Below are 21,299 nucleotides of genomic sequence, written 5' to 3' on the forward strand. Positions count from 1 at the left end.
TATACTTTGCTGAACAAATGTGTTGCAGGCATAAAAACATTTGCCATGGGGAATCTATCAGCAGATGCAGAAAGATGACGAGAGATGAAATAGTTGAGCATTTTAGCTCGAGTTTCAGCTTTGAAATTAGGGAATTACGGTGTACAGTTACTGCAGCTAGTTTTTTTCTTTTTATTGAACTGACGGTTTTTAAACAGTAGCGATTAAACCATAAACATTAAACCTGTATCTGATACAGATTCAGAACTTATATGAGCTAATTACTGAACAATTTACACGGCAAGACAATTTTAAACATGTGCTGAACATTTCAAGCAAGCCTGTCACCAACCTAGAAGTCACAAACTGAAAATCATCATGAAATAATGCACAGAAGTCACTTTTAGGAAGGGGTCACACTTGTTACAAATCACGTGTGATTTGAGTTTCTCTAAGAATGCAAATGCCGCGCATTTAATGTATTTCAATGGCATCACTTTTTTGTTTGTGTTGTATGCGATTTGGGTTTTGGGTTTTTTCTGCACTTTACAATCAGACCGCAGCTCTGCTTTTTTCAGGAGTCAATGGAAACACAAAAATATAACAAGTGCCTTTTCAGTTAATAAGATGTATTTTTCACGTCAATTAACTTTATTGATATGTACAGAAAAATTGGTAAATGACAGTTTGCATACAGGCACATAGAAAAATCCCAGAACCACCCACAATACTAATAGGCTCTCCAAGTCCACTGTGTTTCTTCTAACAGACACTGTTTTATTGACCTGAAGATGCGGGAAAGGCTTGTGAAACATGTTGTCATTTGTGTCAAATAAATATCTTTTATAATCTATTCCTCATCTGAGGTAAAAACAATTATTTCCTTTTAATAGCTTTATATACCCTGGGACCCCTCCTCCCTCCCATTTCAGTATCTATCCCCTAGCTAGGCATCCCCTACTGTAATATTATTCCATGGACTTAAAGAGAATCTGAAGCCAGATTAAAAATGTCTTTTTAGCTTATATTCAGCAGGGGCATGTTTGCCCCTGCTAAAACGCCGCTGTCCCGCGGCATAACGAGAAGTTTTACCCCCCAAATCCCCTCCGCGGTGCCCAGGGAGCGCTTCCGTGTGAGGCAGGGCTATGAGCTGCAGCCCTGCCTCACGCGCGTCTGTCAGCGGCGAATCTCTGCCTCTCCTCCGCCCCTCTCTGTCTTCCTTCGCTGAGAGGGGCGGGGGAGAGGCGGAGATCCGCCGCTGACAGACGCGTGTGAGGCAGGACTGCGGCTCATAGCCCTGCCTCACACGGAAGCGCACAGGGGCAGCAAAATCCACGACCAATAAAGTCGGGGATTTTGCAGGGGGGATTTGAGAGGTAAAGACCCCTCGTTATGCCGTGGGATAGCGGAGTTTTAGCAGGGGCAAACATTTTTTAAATTTTTGTATGACTACACCATAGAGAAGAACCTAGAATTGTCTGCATGAAGATGGAATTCTCCATAGGCTTTCTTTTGTTGTTGCCCTTAGCAACGCATCCTTGTAAAGAGCATTCTCACTGTTTCTTATCTCAGTGATTTAACTGGTTCAGGCCTGTGGAAGTGAGAATCTACGCCGCATCTGCAGCTCTCTAAGTCTGATGTGGCGTATATTCTATGCCACGTCTTTCTGCAGTCCCAAGCCATTCCCTGCTCCCCGCCGCCACAGGCTTGGCTGTCATATGACAGCCGAGCTTCCTCCTATGCTTAAGGAGCCAGTTTCATTGGCTCTTAACCAGGTGATTGCTGTGAGCCAATCAACTATACTGGTGTTCCTATTTTTTTCGTTAGTTCTTTTTCTCTTTCATTCCTGGAGTTTATCTACTGAAGGCCCCTCACGGAAAAACACCGGCTGCTCTTACAGTGCAATAGTTCACCACTCACTAAGTCCGCCAGAACAGTGTGTGTGTCTAGCACAGGATTTTTTGGCTGGAGGGGGCAGAACATCAATGTCCTGGCTGTGGGGGCAGAGCCAAGCACAAACAAAAGGCGGACCTGACAAAAAAAAAATAGTCTGGGCAAGTGAGTGAGGCCCGGGGAAGCCCTGCGCTAGAACAAGACCAGTGGGGATTGGTCGCCATAGGCAAGCCTTTGCATGATTGGCCAATACCTGTTCTGTTTAATTTATAAAGCTTGAATGTATGTATCTATATTAGACAGCTTGAAAATGGAGGTCACCTTCCAAAACGTTGCTGTGATGTATTTAGTATGTCTTGGACTTAAATAAAAGAGTAGACAATTATGGACAGTGGGAACTTCACTTTGTTCTATTGGTATTAGTAGAAACAGTGGAAAACAGAACACAATGGGCATGATTCACACAGCTTTTTGACCTGTTTTCTCCTTATCTATGTAACATTTGTAAGCTCCTAAAGATCAAAAAATATAATTAAGGTAAGAAAAGTAATATTGAAATGAAGTTAATCAGGGACAACTAACTTTGAGTAATTATTTTGCTTGTAAATGTGCTGAAGGGTTATTTTTATTAATCAACGTAGGTGATAAATAAGTCATTTATGAGAAGTTTTGCAAATTGAGCCCAATCAGACGTGGACATAGGCCCGTGCCGGCCGTGCAGTCGCACAGGGGCCCCATGACCTCTAGGGCCCATGCAATTGCTCCAGGTAGGGCCTAATTATCCTCTAGGCTTTTCTCCATGTATTTCTCTCTGAAACTCAAGAAGTCAGATACAAATTTAAAATGTGTGCTACATTGATACAGTGCCTACAGAATGTGACCTGGGTTCAAGTACTTTTATCTCATCGGTATTGTTTGGATCCAACCATGATCTGTTATGACCACGCCCACTCACACTGGGCCCGCTTAATTTATTATGCACAGGGGCCCATCGTTGCCTTTGTCCGCCACTGAGCCCAATGTAACAGTCCAAGCAAGAATACCGCATAAACCATTTTACAGTTTAACAATATATATTTTATTGTGGTAAAGAAATACAAAAATATCTTAATAAAGAGTTGAAAAAAGATTTTTGTTGAACAAAAGCATCAAAACAATAGTATCACGCTTCCTCAAACCGGCTGAAGCACAAAAAGTGTCCTCTATCTTGTAACACTGTTGTATATACAGGCAAGGAGCTAGAAAAGGCTAACGAAAAATGACACACTCATACTATGACATATATCCACATGAACTATACAATAAAATCACAGGCATGGCTTCACTGTCGTTTTTATGGAGATGCATATTGATTATTAAGGCTTAACGTGTAGCACAGGCATTACGGTACAGTCTTATTGCTGTGTTACAGGCCCTTGCTATAGTATACGCTTAGCACTAGGCTAACAGAGGCCATAAAAGCCATAATGTGATGAATTCATTAAAAAAAAATGTGAAAATTTGCTACATTATCATGTTTTTCCTCGAAAGATCTTATTTCTTAAATTACACATTTCATATACAAAACATAACCTTAATGTACAACAAAAACCTGGGAAAGCTATATAGAGGAAAAGAAACCATGAAGGGGAAAGAAGGCGTTAAGCTTACTGAGGTGTCAGCACACAATAGTGGCAGCCATTTTGTCCATGGAGTGAGTCTGCTGAATTTGTCATTTACTTGCCTGCACTCTCGTGATTATTTGTAATGCTCACCCAATGGCAGGTGATGGTCTTAGAAATGGATCAGTAATAAGTATACAGAAATGTATTGCTATGGCTTATTGACATCTATGTTTCATTTGTGCTGTTTAAAAGATGGCCCTGTCTGTGTATGGAATCAGGTGTGCATCACACCTTATACAGGAACAAAGTCAATAAACATAGGTGCATGTGTTGGAGGCCAAAATTAATTACACTTCAATCACAATGAACAGTTTATGCTTGAGAGGAATCCATTGAGCATGGTCTCAGGAGAGCAGGTGTCTATAAACCAGTGCTATCTTGCACTTTAGTGGGTATTGATACCATTTTCTCTTCTATCCTCTCTTTTAGATGATAAAATGTGTAATTCTGTTTATGATGTCACCCTCAGCACCCTCATTCTGTCTTTGTCCCATTTCCCAGAGTCTTCCCAGGCCCTTTGCATCAAAACATATTCAATGTGAACTTAGAGAAACTCAGCCCAAAGTAGGGTCACAGTGTCATATTTCTAAAAAATAACTGCCTTTATTTACAATAACTTCCTGCTGTATCTTGTACCCAGTGGAGCAACAATAGGGGGTGCAGGGGTTGCGACTGTACCAGGACCCCTCGACCTACGGGGCCCTTCTCCAGTCTATTTATTGCTGCTGTAGTGGTTATTATCAACTCTGTGTGTGCTCTGAATTGTGGTAATCATTAAAAACCATTGTTTTCCTCTGCTTACTCCTCATGCACACAATGGCTGTATTTGCTCAAATATATCATGCAATTATAAACACATGCAATGCTTGGGGGCAATTTGCAGTGAGGCCCATGGCCCCATAGCTACAACAGTGTTTCTAACCCCCTACAGCACTGATGTCCCTGCTCTCCATTTCTCTGCCTATCTTCCCAGTGCCCGTCCCTGCGTTCAGCAGTTCAGCACGACTTTGCTCTGTAATCTGTACATTAGGTCTGATCAGGGTTCTGTTCTGTTACTGTGAGTGTTCCTCCTGGGAATTAACTCAAAAATGTCAAGTTTTTTGTTTTTTTACTAACGTTCTATAACGTATGAAAAAATGGCTATTTTTGCACACAGCTGCAAATGAAATGGCTGCATTCACCATCTGACTTTTATCAGTGTGACTTCTTTCAACTTTTTGGAATGATTTACTGTGGATCTCCATATAAGTTATCAAACCCTCATGATTTTTTTCTTAAATCCCTGATACATCTATTTACAAAGAGAAGCAACTGAACCAGCAAAGACATAGTATTAAAGAGATGGAACGGTGCCTTCGTACTAAAAAAACGATTCCAAGAATAACAACGATATAAGAGCTATGCAAAAGACCTGCTTAAGCATAAAGCATATAGTCTCTAACTATAAAGGAAAAAAATACAAAATAAAATCATAAAAGGTGCAAAAAGGTTAGAGAAGGCACAGAAACTATTCTGACCTCCACGTAAAAAGAAATCTACTTGGCACTAAACATGGCCAACAAGATGTTAATGATTCCGGTCTGCAGGTAAATTTAATGCAAATTGTATGCAGCTTGGAATTAGACCAATCAGAATTGACAGGAAGTGCAATTGGTTGGCCCAAATCCAAGTCGCATACCATTTGCATTGCATTTGTTTGCAAGTGAGAATCATTCGAATCTCATTAGCCATCACTACCTGGCACTGTCATTGGCACTATTTCTATATTAGAATGTGAACAATCACCTGCCTAATGAACTAAGATGAATAACACTGCTTATGTACAGCATGCACCAATATCCTCACACAGCCCCTTCACAAATCAGAACAAAACAGGCAGAAACAACAGCTGATATGCACCTTACATAATAACAGAGAACATTCAATCCTGTGCAGTAACATTGTGGAAGCTATGAGGTCCTTTCTGTACTGCAATCAGACTATCACATGCACTTGCTGAAATAATGGTATAAAAGAACATTTGACATAAGTACAGACTTGGAATGGCAGTGGGCCAATGTTTGTTTATGAAACCGTATGTAGTAAGTTAAATAATAGTACTGTATAATGGGATAATACCTTGTAAACTCTCAATGTCCTTCAACTTCACACTCATCTTCCATATTAATCTAAGTGCTAGTCATGTACCTATAGACTTTACCCCGTGTGCAGCTGCACAATACTCCACATCCGTTGCTGAAGTCTTTACGTTTTACCTCATAAACAAGCCGAATGCTCAACCAGGCCACAAAATGGCTGACATGTTTAATATGCTAGCCTGTAGCAGATTCTGGCTCTGTAATCATCTGACTTATCTTACTATCCAGACAGTTGCATTACCACTAGACCTAAAGAGACTGCTTTGTATTGAAAAGCAGCCTCATATTAATGGCTTCATAAAAGACTCATACCCATCATTGCTTTTTAAATGATTAATGGAAGATGTCATTTCCTATGAGTCTGAACACGGACAGATTAACTACAGCATGCATTAATCAGTAGAAAGTGTTGGAATCATCACTGCTATGTCATCAAATGTGAATCTATTATGCCTAATTGTAGCTATTATAAGGTTTACAAAACTAGATAATTCACTAGGAAATGCTCTGGGTGCTTTCAAGCACATAAGTAAGGCAGCCATTTTGTGTGTCATGGATGCAAGCACACTTTAAAAAATTCCTTATTATCTCCTCAATAATCAGACTTTTTACTACCATGAAGTTGAGTTTAGATTCACTTTAGCATAACAGAAACGGATCTTATGTTTAAACCTACTCTTTCGAAATAATGAATCACCCAGTTTTAAAAAAGAAATATAACTACATGAGTATTATAGGGGCTGCATAATTTACAGTTACACACACACACTTATGCATACGCGCATTCACACACTTAGTGGTTTACAATATGAGTTTCCAGTTCATAGATAACACTTCTCTTACGCTACCGCATAAAAGCTCACTGACTTGTGGTTCAACTGTCTGTCATACACAACCTGGTCAGTGCAAATCAAATATCTGTGACAGTGAAGAATACACTCAACACTGAGAGGACATGGAATGTAGGTTCCATCTGTAGAAAACGGTTAGTGGTATATACATCATTGTATTAACTGGAAACATCTCAAAGAAGTCATAGAACGTAAATGGAAAAAAAAACGAGTTAATTCACAGCCCTTGTAACTCAGCAGATGGAACGTTATCCATATTGTCCTCTTATCATGAAGTCTTTGTCTATTGCTTGGCAATGTTTTCAGCTGTGCTGATCCTCACTTCATGCAGATGACAGTAGTCACATGGGGCATCAGTCTAGCGAAATGAAGCAGACATTCCGCTAGAATGCAGCTTGAGAACTGCTGTTTGACTGATTACTGTTGTCATTCGCTGCCTGTGTCTTGCTTGGTAGATGAAGTGCTGTCCCGGACGGGGAGAAGGTCATAGTGACATGGAATGTGGCTGTTCTTTGGAAGGTCATAGAGATCTTGGCTGACTTTACAGTTGTTGTTGAGGCCTCCCTGGATGGCACCCCCTGTAGGTTCTGTGGTAACATAGACAATACAGAGCGGCTATTAATAACATAGACATGTAATAGTATTATAAATGATGTTTGCTTACTATCACATTGGCAGTCTATCTACTACGGCTTTCATTTGTTCCACAATACATAGTTTCATCTCTTGAACAATAATCATTTTTTTAAATTTCTAAATACAGAGATCTATATGCTCATCCTCAATTATAGGGGTATTCAATTATTCAAAATGGGGAGAGGTATTCAATTGATGTGGCCAAATTCCAAACAGAATAAATCATTAACCCTTTGCACACTCAGACAGACACTAATTACATAACAACTGAATAAATTAAGTCTGGTCAAAAACTCAGCATCTGTCCCTGAAAACTAATTAAAAGACGGAGGGATTAGTAGATGAAAACAATCATTAATTTACAAAGATGGCTGCGTGTGTGCGTGGTGAATGGCCTGGGATGGCTGGAAATCCCAGCCAGTGGCAGTGGTGCCGCACTGGTCAGCTAACCAGCAAGTATTAAGCATACTTTTTTTGATTGGCTGAGGACCACCCTGGTTAAGGCTCAACACACACCATACAATCTTGGTTGTTCAATCTTACCACTTTCATGTAGTAGAAGAGCTTATCCAATCAATCATTCAAGGTATTTTCAATCTGTTGGCCCTTTTACTACATAGATTTGGTAAATCTGTACAACCAAGATTGTATGGTGTGTGTTGAGCTTAAGAGGGACCTCTATCAGACACAATCAGAAAGCAATACAGCAGCAGGTGATATGAAACCTGGGGTTTGATTCACATAACTTCTAACTTAGTTTTCCTCATATCTAGAAAATAAATTCTCTGGAGTTTTCAAACACAAAGATAAAAACATACATAGACACACAATACAAAAGAAGTTATTTCTGAGGAACTTAAAGGACAACTGCAGTGAGCAGAATATGGATGCTGCCATATTTATTTTGTTGTAAACAATCCCAGTCTTGCTGATCTATTTGGCTGCAGTAGTGTCTGAAACGAACCAGAAACAAGCATGCAGCTAATAATGTCAGAAACACCTTATCGGCATATGCTTGTTCAGGGTCTATGGCTTAAAGTATTAGAGTAAGATGATCAGCAGAACAGCCAGACAACTGGTATTGCTTTACGCACGGAGCATATCCATCTGGAGTGTGTGATCGTGATAGTATTACCAGTACATTTCTTGATATATTTTTAGTACTTGTTTTGCCTGCTGGATGATTCTTTTATATGGATAAGTGAAAAAATAGATAAGGTGAGATAGTTGATCAAACGCTTTGAGAATTAACTACTAGGTAGCCTAATGCCACAGCTGGACACGTCATAATTGTTTTAGTTCAGGCACACTTAAATGTCTATACACTGGGGCCAGTGCCACACAATTAGCAGTGTCCAAACATACACTTACATTAAATCCAGCAATAAGTGTGTAACTGAATGTTCTCTCTGGTACAAACCTTATTATTACATGTATTTTTGCAGTAACACAGAAGGTATCAGTGTTAATATAGTTAATAGAATTATAGATTATTTACATGCTTAAATCCTGAAACCATTTTTTTTAAATCATCTAGTACAAAATCAGCAATCCTCAATGGCAATAATTAGTTCTTGGTTATTCTTTCAATGTGTTATGTACAGGGCCGGTTGTAGACTTTTTGCTGCCTGAAGCAAGCTTGTGAGGATAAACCCCCCCCCCCCCCCCCCCCATTTGGAATGATCGCACAGCACCCGACAATTTACTCTGCTTCATTTAATGTTCTCACATGACATGCTGCAGCTCAACACAATAGCACACTGGCTGTGAGTCTGTAACAAACAAACTGCTCACCCTTAGATACTCCATTCCTCCTCAGGAAGGTACACGAAATGCTGCCCCTGAACTCTCTACGCCTTGCTTCATGAGAGAACCAGCACTAGTTATGTCTGATTACCTCGCTGACTGTATTCCAAATATCTTACTGTATATACTTTATTCTGGTTTAACATTGATGTGTACAATTTAAAGCCCTAAACTAAAGCAGGCATCCAGGAATCTACTTATGATATTTTAGCCAAATACTTTGACAGTGAAGTGGCTGATCTAAGCGGAACCTTGCAGTGCTTATGTTATCCCTTTTTTTTTGTTTCGTTTTATGTTGGGAATTAAGAAAAGGAGTTTTTGGACCTTGCACATAGCTGTACTGTATTGCCTGCCGCGGAACCGTTTTTGGTTGCTGTAGAGACGGTTCACGGCGGTAAACGACAGTCGCCGTTAACCGTCTCAGGATCAAGGCACACCGGCGCTTCTGTGTCCCAATGCTGGGGTCAAAATGCGACAGAAATATCAAATGACGGTAAGTGCTGCCGAAATTTGCCAAATGCTTTTCTGCTGAACCAGCCTTTACTATCCTTCACACTCTGTCTGCAAATGTGTGCAGAATAGTCAGGGCCTACTTCAAGAAACAATGGCGAATATTCACTAAACAGCACTAAGCAGAATAACGTGCATATAGTCTTTCGCATTGTAAGAGCATAACGCATGGTGTGTACTGTATGTACTGTATTGCATTATGCTCTACTCATTGTGTGGTGAGACTTAACGCACCTTATTCTGCTTCCCACAGTTTAGCGAATACACCCTGTTTTCCTCAGCTAGTAGAGCCTGATGGATGTTAACCACTTGGGAGAGGGAAGCCTTAGGGTCCCAATGAGGCTTACCCCATCACTGTAGCTGCAGGCAGTCCAGCGCTGGCTCCCCCAAAGCGTCCCGCAATCCTCCCCCAACAAGCCTGACAAGTGCCGATTTATTTACCTTGCCGGGATCCAGCGTGGGCGCAGTAGCGGCTCTTCCTTCGGGTAAGGCAGAAATAGCCGAACCAGATCGTATCCGCTCTACAGCGCAGGCACAAGAGTTCCTTTCAATGTAAGCCAATGGGAGTTGCTTACATTGAAAGACAGGGCCAGGAGCCAATGAAATTGTCTCCTGATCCGCTCACAGGGCAGAGACAGGCAGAGCGAGTGAGCTGCAACGGGAGATGGGCGGGAGGGACAAAAAGGGCGGATGCGCACATCAGCGTTGAGTTGAAATCTATACCCTGGCAGCCAGATAGCCATGAAAACAGGGTGTAGATTTTAACTACTAAAGTCCTTAAGTAGTTAAATTAAAAATTAAAGTATCCAGTCAGATTCCCCACCACTATCCACTACTACTGCAGCGTGCACCGGAATGCCTATAGCTGTGTATGACACGTACTCACATCACTGCAAGTGCGGGTCTGCACCCTCCAAGATGCATACCGGCTCAGTGGAAGCGCTACCTCAGCAAAGACTTCAGGTGCTCACATTTTTTTGAAGCAAGATCTTTGACTACAGAAGCCTTGCTTTATAAAAATAAGTAACAAATCATCCCTCTGATTACAAAACTATCAGGTGGTAAATTTAGATCTGTACAGGAAAGGGCTGGAGCCTCTTTCACATATACGAGGCATGTCACCCGGGGATGGGGGGGCCAGGGGGGGGGGCTACAGCTAAGAAGACACTGAAATGTTGGTCTGGAAAACAGCACAGCAGAAGCAAGCACACACGCTATCTGAATATTCCTTACCATGTGAGGAACCCTTGAAAATTAATATGCTGCAACAAAAAGCAACAATAATATAACTATAATATAACTATCTTTAGACAATATGTTACCATTGCAAAATATTTTTCATATTGAAAAATGCTAACCTGATAATGTATAAGCACCTTCGGATGAATGTTTCTTGATAAAAACTTATATTTAAAAATTGTTATATTTGTTTATATTGCTAATTCCCTTCTTAACTACTCACTGCACCAGGTGCAGTATAATCACGGCCTGGGAAAACTTCACTTGAAGCCCCAGGGCCGTGAAAACACTTCTTCAGCGACAGGCGCTCAATCACATCGCCGCCCGTTACCGGGAAGATGAATGAATGGGAATGCAGATTTAAGTCCCTGTGGCAATGAATGCCGGCATCTATTAGATGCCTGCGATCTTTCTGAAGTTACCGTGCCACTCATTACTTCTGATTCACGTGAAACGGTAATAGAGTGAGGACATCTTGTGGCCAAATAGTAAAACTACATCTAAACACATTCTATTTAATAAAAATACCAACACTTACATCTAAAAGTAACTATTTCCCTTCCACAATGCCCAATAGTACCCAAACATTTTTTTTTTGTACCGAAAAAAATACATAAATAGTTGCCTTAGGGTCTGAACTTTTTTTAATACGTATGTCAAAAGGGTATATTACTGTTATTTCTTAATTTGTGGGCTTATAATTAGTGATGGAAACAAAACAAAAAAATGCACCTTTAATTCCAAATAAAACATTGGCGCCATACATTGTACTATGGAAATATTTTAAATGTTGCAATAACCGTGACAAATGGGCAAATGAAATGTGTGGGTTTTATCCACAGTAGAACATTTAATGGCTGAGAACTGAGAAATAATACATTTTTACCATTGTTTTCTTATTATTCAAATTAAAATGCATTTAGAATAAAATAATTCTTAGCATAATGTACCTCCCAAAGAAAGCATAATTGGTGGCGAAAAAAACAAGATATAGATAATTTTGTTGTGATTAGTAGTGATTAAGTTATTGGCAAAATAATGGGAGGAGCACTGATAAAAATTGCTCTGGTCCTAAAGGGGTAAAAAAAAACCTCAGTGGTCAAGTGGTTAAAAACGCTGCCCTTTGGTTTTCTGTAAAGTCTGATTCAATCGTCTGCAATAGACCTGCCGGCTGGGGAGTCCGAAGTCATATGCCAAAACTTAGGAGAAAGGGGAGTTGCATATGGCCCAGAAGCATAGACTTTTTCTTGTATTAAAGGCAGAGGAGTCATAGCAGTCAACCAAAGAGCAATTGAGGACCTTAGGAGGAAGTCTGTCTGAGGTACTGTACTTTTTACAGCCCTCGTTTAGTTTCAACATATTTTCATTAATGTCATACAGAGATAAACAACACAGACTGGGCATTAAGTTACCCCACGCAGGTTACACCCCTCCTTTAGATCTTCTATCATTAATGGGCATTTTTATTCAAAAGATAAGATGGCATTATGCTGCCTGCTTCCAGGTTCTCTGCATTATAACACAGTGTGAGATGACACTGGGATGGAGTCTTAGGAATACCTCCCCTATGTTAGTGATTGGGATCAGCTACTGAATGCATCTCCCTGGAACTGACCAATAAAGTCTTCTACAATGTCCCAGGGACATCAGTAGCAGCAGGGCCGGTTTAAGCAACAATGGGGCCCCATGGCAAAATAAACCTGGGGGGCCCCCCCAACATATACTCCGGAACAAAAATCGGCATTAGGGGACCTTTTTTGCAGCTGGTATAGTCAGGGTGTGAAGTCCCAATCGGTCGGAGCTCCACATTCTGGCTATCCCAGCCTGCATGGGGGACAAGGGGTTAAAAAGTTTCAGGAGGGGGGACCCCCTATAATTTAAAAAAAAAAAAAATTCCCACACTCTAAACATAAAAAAAAAAAATTGGGAAAATAGGAAAAAATGCCAGGGATCTTCATACAGCCATATTGCGGCTGTATAGCGATCCCTGGCCAAAGCGCTGCGGCTGCGTATAGACCCCCTGGAAACCCCGTCAGGAAATTTATTGCGCTTTCGTTTGATGCATGTAAAATTACACTACCATTAGGTTTGCTACTAAAAGTGACATTTACCGCATTTAAAAGTATACTTTTTTCCTTCGAAACTTTAAAATCGATTTTCCCAAAAACTATAAGGTCTTTTTGAAAAATTGTTTTTTCCTCTTATTCCTAATGATCTCCTTAACATATCCTGCAAATTTAGGGTTTCTAGCATTTAAGGTGGATTTGCTATTAACCATTAAAGTCAGCAGGTTTTTAAATGTGTATTTTTTTTTCACTTTGAAACTTTAAAATCGATTTTCTCAAAAACTATAAGGCCGATTTGAAATTTTTTTTCCTCTTGTAGCCACTGGGGGCCCCTACAAGCTCTGGGGCCCTGGGGCAGCTGCCTTCTTTGCCTTAATGGTAGCGCCGGCCCTGAGTAGCAGACAAAAGTAAGAAAAAAATGAAAAAATAAAGTGATATAATTCAATGGCCCAGCAAGAGGTGTTTGTGATATTATTCACTGAACATTGTCAGTAACGACAGTAAATTTTCAGTTTGTCAGCAACAAGGAGCCTGCTGGGTACTTGTGTGTGAACCGATGCTGGCGACGGGCCTCTAAGCATGTTTGCAAATATACTCAGAATGGTATAATGGTAATTACACATTATATCCATTACAAATATCCCCCTAATGCTTGGAATATACGGGTCGATCCGGCGGCCGATTAGCCGCCGGATCGACCCCAGCCGCGTCCCCGCTCGTGTGCGCGGATCGATTACTGCTCGTCCCCGCCGGCGCTTCCTTATCAGCGCTTGATTCCCTGCCATTGTCCGCCGGCGGGGATCGAGTGGCTTGATCAGGCCAGCTGAATATTATCAACTGGCCAGATCAGCTGGTCGATACACGGTACAGAAACGTACCGTGTATCCCCAGCATAAAGAGTCATTCTACTAAAGGGTAGTCAAAAAAAAAATGCATTCTTCTGTGCAAAACGCAGTAACTCGTCAGTCAGCACCAATCAGGAACTTTTTCTTACTTGGAAAAGAGTATCTGCTAGTTGTTACCGTATTTATGTGTTGTTTTTTTTATTATTTTTATATATATTATTTGAATTAAATGCATAAATAGTATCAGGTTGTATACTCAAATCCTGTAGTTTTCAGACACAACCTAAAAAGTGTATGAAAGCAAGGAAAGGAAATGTGTAGGTGGTAAACATGACCCCAGCTATTATTTTGACAGTGCAAGTTACAAATCCTAAAGGTAAATGTATGAGTTTTTCTTTGAGCTGAGATACTAGCTATCCAATCAAGTACTGCATTTGAAAAGTAACGCAAAGTGAAATGAAAGGAAGAAACACTTACCAACTTCGTAAACGTTTTTATTGGCCAGGCTGCTGTTACTGATCTCTGCATAGGCAGAGTCCCTGCGCGCCGGTGACTTCATCTCCACGTAGCCACATTCTGTATGTTTAGGCAGGAGTGCTGGTGGATCCTTTATGGTGGCGTATGGGTTTTCAGTGCTGCTTAGTGAACAGCTGCTTATGCTATATGCCGAGCTTTTCAGCAGACCTGAGCAAAAGAAAAAATGAGTCATGAGGATCTGGAGTAGTGTTATATATAACGTGTTATCCAATAAAGTCATTATAAAGTCTTGGGCGTGGGCTGTGCCGGACGCGTATTTGTATTTTCACTGCTGAAAAACATTGTCAAGGGTTACTTCGCACAAAATCTATATTACATATATCCTCACTATCTATACATGTCCTTTTGTAACTGATTGGCATTAAATATTATCCGGCAACTTAAAGAGGAACTCCAGTGAAAATAATGTAGTAAAAAAAGTGCTTCATTTTTTACCATAATTATGTATAAATGATTTAGTCAGTGTTTGCTCATTGTAAAATCTTTCCTCTCCCCGATTTACATTCTGACATTTATTACATGGTGACATTTTTACTGTGGGCAGGTTATGTAGCTGCTCCTAGCTGTTTTAGCTGTTAGAGACAGCTGTAAACAGCTAATTCCTGTCTGTGAACATTGTTACATTGTGGCAGTTTGCCCAGAGTACCCCAGTACTCAGAGCTTCTTGTGGGAGGGGTTTCAGCACAAAATCAGTCATACAGCGCCCCCTGATGGTCTGTTTGTGAAAAGCATTATATTTCTGATGTAAAAGGGGGTATCAGCTACTGATTGGGATAAAGTTCAATTCTAGGTTGGAGTTTCTCTTTAATCCTGCAGCTGCTATAACAATACTTTAGAATACTTACTGGTGGAAACCATGGCAACACTATGTTGCTTGTCAGTAGATTAGTGGGGAAGGGGCGTCCCTTGCAGGAGAGTAACTCCTGCGTAACACCCCTTCCCCGCCTTTCAGAGCCTCTCACTGTCTCTCCCCGCCCATTCCCCACCTTTCCCCTACCCATTCCACTCCCCCCAGTGCTCTGTGCTCTCGGCGCGGTAAGGGGCTTCACCTGATCTAGCCAGCGTCTGGATTCGTTTTTTTGTTTTTTTTTGTAACCAGCTCAGATTTTCTTTACATGTACTTTATGTTTTCACATTTGTTGGTTGAAGATTTGTACAATTATTTTCTCTAGTCTGCATTCTTGGGCACTATTATTGAGACTATTATTTGTGAAGGATGTGCCTAGGATTTTGTCCAGTCCAGCAATTGGACCGTTTTGAATTGATTGTTGATCTACATTTATTCTATAGAAAATTATTTTGGATGTCGGGCCGAGGCGATTGTGACCGACAAGGAGATTGTGAGGCATTGGTTTTTTGAGGGGTGAATCCTTGATGTCGGTAGGGGAAACAGAGGAGGAACTTGAGTACACCAGATGGAGCCAGTTCCCCACATCCAACCCTGGTATGTTGCAATCAATGAAGACATCTATAATCATTCTACAAAATTTCTGCCACTCTCGGGTAATGTGGGCATACGGACATTCATGAGAGCTGTTGAAAGAGATATCTCTGCACTTGATTTAGACGGGGAGGGCATGTTGAATTTGTCTGCTGACGCGTGAGATTTTGGACCTCTTGGGACAGTGGGGGTGCTACATGAGGGTCCCAATGTCCAGATATAACCGTTGCCAAATCCAAAAGTGCATAAGCATTTAGACCACCCTCCTGGCCACCCTGTTGTATCTAGTAGGGGCTCTATGACTGAAAACAGTCCCACCTGTGACACTGCTGGTCTCATTGGATGTCGAGGTCCTCTATTAGAGTATCCTCCAAGGCCCGGTGTCCAGGCTGTTGCCTCCTATTTGGGTGAATTGGGCACGCAGGATGCTGAGCACAATGATTTTTTGCTGGATTTGTTGTATTTTATTTTGTCCATTTTTTGTCCATTTTGTCCATTGTCCAAACATTTTTCACGTTTGATGATGACCTCTACCTCTAGGTGCAGGGCGACGTGATGGGGACGACGTGTGCCCCGTTGTACGTGAACCTGTACCTGGGGGAGTGGGAGAGATCCATCTTTGGGGATGAGGGTCTTGCGATGTACCTGTGCCACATTCCATCCAGGTGAAATCCTCGTCCTCTGGACGGGTAGTCGTGAGCAAGTCAACGAGTTTGTTGCCTGTTTAAATTATAACGACAGGAATCTGCGCCTGACTCTGTAGTGTAGTCGCACCGGTATACCCTTCCTCAATATTTAAATTTCCATAGAGGATAATGGTTTAATTGCTACAAATTCATGGGGGCGATTTCAATCACCTCCTTTTTACGCCGAGAATCTCAGTGGATCTACAATTTGCGAGCATGCGAACCCCCAGGTCTAAATGACCAACTCAATTTTGCACACTTTCTGCCTAATTCATGCCCTATGGTTTGTTGTATGTCTGGGTGTACATTTCTTCTTGCACCTGGTTGTGGTTTTTGTCCCACTGCGGATACTTATTGCTTATGGGCACCATACAAAAAATTGAGTTTTTCATCAAATGGAGGTAATACTCCTCCTCTGTGCATCTATAGCCTACAACTGGGTTAGTAGCTCATTATTTGGTAATGCATTATTCTTATTATTCTATTTGGCCCCTCTTTGTTTTACACATTTTTTGTTTATATATATACATACATAACCTTTGCACCACACTGGTGAAAAGCCAGTTTAGGCATGATAAGTTTAGGTGTGATAAGTTTAGGCGTGATAAGTTTAGGCATGCTAAGTTTAGATAAGTTTAGATCGCACGCAAAGTCCTGCACGCAAAGCAGCGCCATTAAACTCTATTCAAAGTGCACCAGACTTTGCTAGCGCAAAACTTTTGATCAGCTGTGCACTGCGGTGCTAACGTAGTTGGTGCTTAAACTTATCACACCTAAACTTATTATGCCTAAAATTATCACACCTAAACTTATCACACCTAAACTTATCATGCCTAAACTGAGTTTAGGCGTGATAAAGGGCTTTTCACCAGGGTGCTAACTGTTAGCACCTCTTTGTGAATCAGGCTCCTTGTGCCTTATATGATCCTGTCTCATGTGAAATACTTGAACCTTTAGCTGTAACATTTTTTTTATGTTTCTTACATTCAAAATTTGAAACTAAAAAAATAAAGAAATAAATATACTGTCATTTCTGTATTATGCTTTCTTTTGGTACGTTGAATATATTTTCAAACCTTAACACCACATTAGTATATTTTATGTGAGGTGTGCTGAAGCTTAAAAATAATGAACTTGCTGGACTGATTTCCACGTCTGTGTGGGGAGAAAGGAATATTACACATAATGGCCATACAAATTTTTATTAACACTCTCTCTATAAACCCCATGAACCATCTTCAGAATATGCTCCCTTACCATGCTCACTGAGATATCCTCCCTGCTTCCAGTCTGCTGGCAGAGTGCCTGTGTAATCGATAGTGTGAGACCTCTTCCCGGGATCCAGGCCTTTCAGATTCACAAAGAGCTGGCTGCTTTTAGACTGCACAAACAAAGGAAGAAATTTAGATAGAACATATTGACTTCAGCTCTGCTACATAATGCTACAAAAAGCTTCTGATATGTGGTACACCAGTGTGGGTAAAAGCTGTACCACTGCTATATAAAGTCTAAACCACAAATTCCTTTCTCACGTATATAAACAGTGCCCAACCGCCATTCAATATACTGCATCCTTCTCTTAAAATACATCTTTTATACAGTCCTAGATTTATTCCAGTGAAAAACGATGCTTTCTGGCGAGTATTAATTCTGCCTCTAAAGAACACTTTAAAGGGAATCAGGAAATTTGGGTACCCACTAGCACCGGTAGTTTGGGTGCCACCATAGAGAGTCATTATATTATCGATAACGATGGGAAATTTGGGTACCCACAGACGAAGCAGGTTACTTCGGCATGCGGCGCTCAGTGCCAAGTATCGAAGCTGGGCGCCCTCATAGCACTATGATGTGCGCCCCATGCAAGAGTAAATCGGGGATCCGGGGATTACATCTCCCTCCGAGCAGAGTGAGGATAGTATTTACCGCCGCCGGGGAGTTTAGCAGCAGCAGGGAGAGCCGTCATTCGGCTTGCCCTGCGCCCAACTCACTGGCGGCTGAACAATATGTACAGAACATATTAATAGTAGCCTTAAAATCTTAAAATAAAGCATATTTTATTTTTAGGGCCCTATTTGAAATTATTTTAAGTACACTAAGTGCAGAAGGCCATGAAAACTGCTCCCGAACACTGTCCGGGATGTTTGCTAGCACTCTGCACAGCCATTGAAGCGGAAGCTCCCTATGGAATTACACCTGGACGGGGTCTTGCTCAGGCACAAGTCATGTTTTTTTGCTGCCAGGTAAAACGACCGTGTGTCAGAATATCGTTCACAAAATTACAAAAAATAAATAAATAAATATAACCAATACATGATATCATTAAATACATTGGCAGAAAGAAGTGTAACTATAAGGGCCTATTTCCCCTGGGTTTCCAAATTGGACTCACCAACCATGCTGCTGCGTGCCGTACTGTACTATGCATGGATATAGGGATTTGGATGCGGCCTGCGGAAAACTGCAGCTGACGCTATTTTTGGGAGGCCGTCTGCGATTTCGGATGATGCCAACTGATTTCAATAGGCTGTGATTCTGCATCTGAAATCACGTGCGGAAAACAGCAGCAATTCGCAGCTAGTGGAAAAAGGCTAGTGCTAGGTACACACAATGAGATTTTTTTGTCAGAATTATAGTCAGATCGATTACTTCCGATAGGTCCAATCTGATTTCTGACCGATTTTTTATTCACTTCTATGGAAAATCGATCAGAAATCAGATCAGACCTGTTGGAAAAAATTTATCTGACAGTAAATTTTACAGAAATCTGATCGTGTGTACCTAGCATAACATGTGAATGAAAATTGTGATTGCAATGAAGTGGATAGCCTACAGTGCTCAACACAGCTAAACAAACTGAGCAGTAATAGAGAGAAGCCTATAAACGTTGTTAATTCAGATCTATGACCTTAACAGGTAAAGATAAGAAGTAACAATGTACAGAGGAAGAAAAGTAATCAATGTGCTATGGCCCAAACATTGCTATTTTAAGAAGCACTGTCATAGAGTAGCATTAGCTCCTTCTATCAGCACAGGTGTGTAGGAAATTACCACCTTGAGTCAATACTACATCAATAAAATGATTTTTCAGCTGAAATGTATTAAGGCTTATAGCTTTAAGTCCTCAGGACCCGATGAAAGACTTAATTAAGAAACGAAACTGTAAATGTTTTAATAATTAAACTGCAATATTGATTTATTGATTGGAAGATCCTTTGGGATTAGTCATCCTCTCTTTTCCTATTAATATATAAATAGATAATGTTGGCATCCCATAACATCACTGGTCAAGTAAAGTAGTAAAAGGATATTGGAGAGAAAGGCAATAATTAGATCATTTTCAGTCAGTAAAATTCATGACTTGAGGTATACTCAAGTTAGCGATTCAATTTTCTTGCAATTTTTTTAAAGGGTTTAAATAAAACATGGTTCGTATATCATGCCCATTAAACTGTACTTCTCTAGACATTCTTTATGGCTAATCACTACTATAATCTTTCTTAGTGGTGGATTCAGCTGAGCAACAGCTTAATTCCTGTCTACAGCCTATACCTGATCTATAACATCTGAGATGTTCTAAGGGGGTTTGGTGACCACCTCTTCATATAAACCAAATCCCCCACTCATCTGCAGTCTCTGTGTGAAGGATTTTGGTTTCCACAATGACATCATCAAGGTTAAAACATCCAACATCTTCTTATTGAACGTTGCATTAGAGGTCTTTCTGTAAGGATGGTGCAAGGGCTTGCCTCCACTACTAGTGCTCCTCACCTTTTCACAAATGTAGCCTTATCATCATCAAGCATTTTTGGGTCATTGTACACTGCGGTCAAAATATAGCATGTGGAACTTGACTTTTTATATGTACCAAATACTTCTAGGAAAAATGAATTTATGATATTTGTAGGACCACCACAGAAAAAGGTCTGCCTACAAAACAGTCATTCATGTAACTAGGGCAAAATAAAATCATCAATAGACAATGTAAAAAAAAAATACAAAGAGATGAGACTACATATTCTTTTACTGAGAGCTCTCCATCTCTCAGCAATGCTTTTCAGACAGAAAAGACCAAATAAAGAGGAAGTCCCTATCAAAATAAGCTGCTCTCAACGTGCCTTGAGGATTTTATTCTGCAACATAAAAGATTAGGGGTAGAAGTGTGTCAAAATATTTACTATTCTGGATATTTCCAAGGAAACACAAAAGTTAACTACAGACTTTTAATGATTTCTCCTTACTGGGACAGTCTTACAGTCTTTAGCTGGTTTACATGTGCCTGTGCAGCCTGTCTGCTTGCGTCGATTACGTGTTACAGAAGGCATTGCTCTTTTAAAATGCTGTAATTAGGCAGACCTTGAAATGTTTAAATAGATGAATTCCATGTTGTCCATCACTGCCCTTGACTCCTCAAGGACCACTGTTCCTTAGCTAGAGCAATCTAGTGCTCTGGTTAGGTTTTATGATTTTCTGTATCAAGGAAAGGTCATCAGAAGGAATGAGTGGGCAGTTACAGTGAGGCCTAATCTGCCATTATCTTGCTTAAAGAGAATCTGTATTGTTAAAATCGCACAAAAGTAAACATACCAATGCGTTAGGGGACATCTCCTATTACCCTCTGTCACAATTTCGCCGCTCCCCGCCGCATTAAAAGTAGTCAAAAACAGTTTTAAAAAGTTTGTTTGTAAACAAACAAAATGGCCACCAAAACAGGAAGTAGGTTGATGTACAGTATGTCCACACATAGAAAATACATCCATACACAAGCAGGCTGTATACAGCCTTCCTTTTGAATCTCAAGAGATCATTTGTGTGTTTCTTTCCCCCTGCATCTCTCATGCACTGAAGTTTCAGGCTGCTCTTTTCTTCCTGCAAACAGCTTTGCCCTTGTCTGTAATTCCTCACTATGTGAAAGCCCAGCCAGCTCAGAGGACGATTTATCCAGCTTGTAAAAGATAAGAGAGAAGAGAGAAGCTGCTCTAATCTAAATAACACACAGGCAGTGTGCATA

General features: G+C 40.7%; 1 protein-coding gene across 4 annotated transcripts in view; it reads right to left on the reverse strand.

Moving 5' to 3' along the window:
• Nucleotides 1–2,926: 2,926 nt before the first annotated feature.
• MEGF10 (multiple EGF like domains 10) overlaps nt 2,927–21,299 on the reverse strand; it is a 156,607-nt gene continuing 138,234 nt past the window's right edge. For all 4 annotated transcript variants that reach the window (XM_068246753.1, XM_068246769.1, XM_068246752.1 and 1 more), the window contains exons 22-24: nt 17,549–17,672; nt 14,105–14,311; nt 2,927–7,112 (exon numbers count right to left, since the gene is read on the reverse strand). In XM_068246753.1, coding sequence (XP_068102854.1) covers nt 6,952–7,112; nt 14,105–14,311; nt 17,549–17,672 — 492 coding nt within the window. In that variant the 3' untranslated portion in view covers nt 2,927–6,951. The remainder of the gene's footprint in view (nt 7,113–14,104; nt 14,312–17,548; nt 17,673–21,299) is intronic.

The sequence above is a fragment of the Hyperolius riggenbachi genome, chromosome 1, assembly GCF_040937935.1.
Source record: "Hyperolius riggenbachi isolate aHypRig1 chromosome 1, aHypRig1.pri, whole genome shotgun sequence".
In the NCBI taxonomy this organism is placed as follows: domain Eukaryota; kingdom Metazoa; phylum Chordata; class Amphibia; order Anura; family Hyperoliidae; genus Hyperolius; species Hyperolius riggenbachi.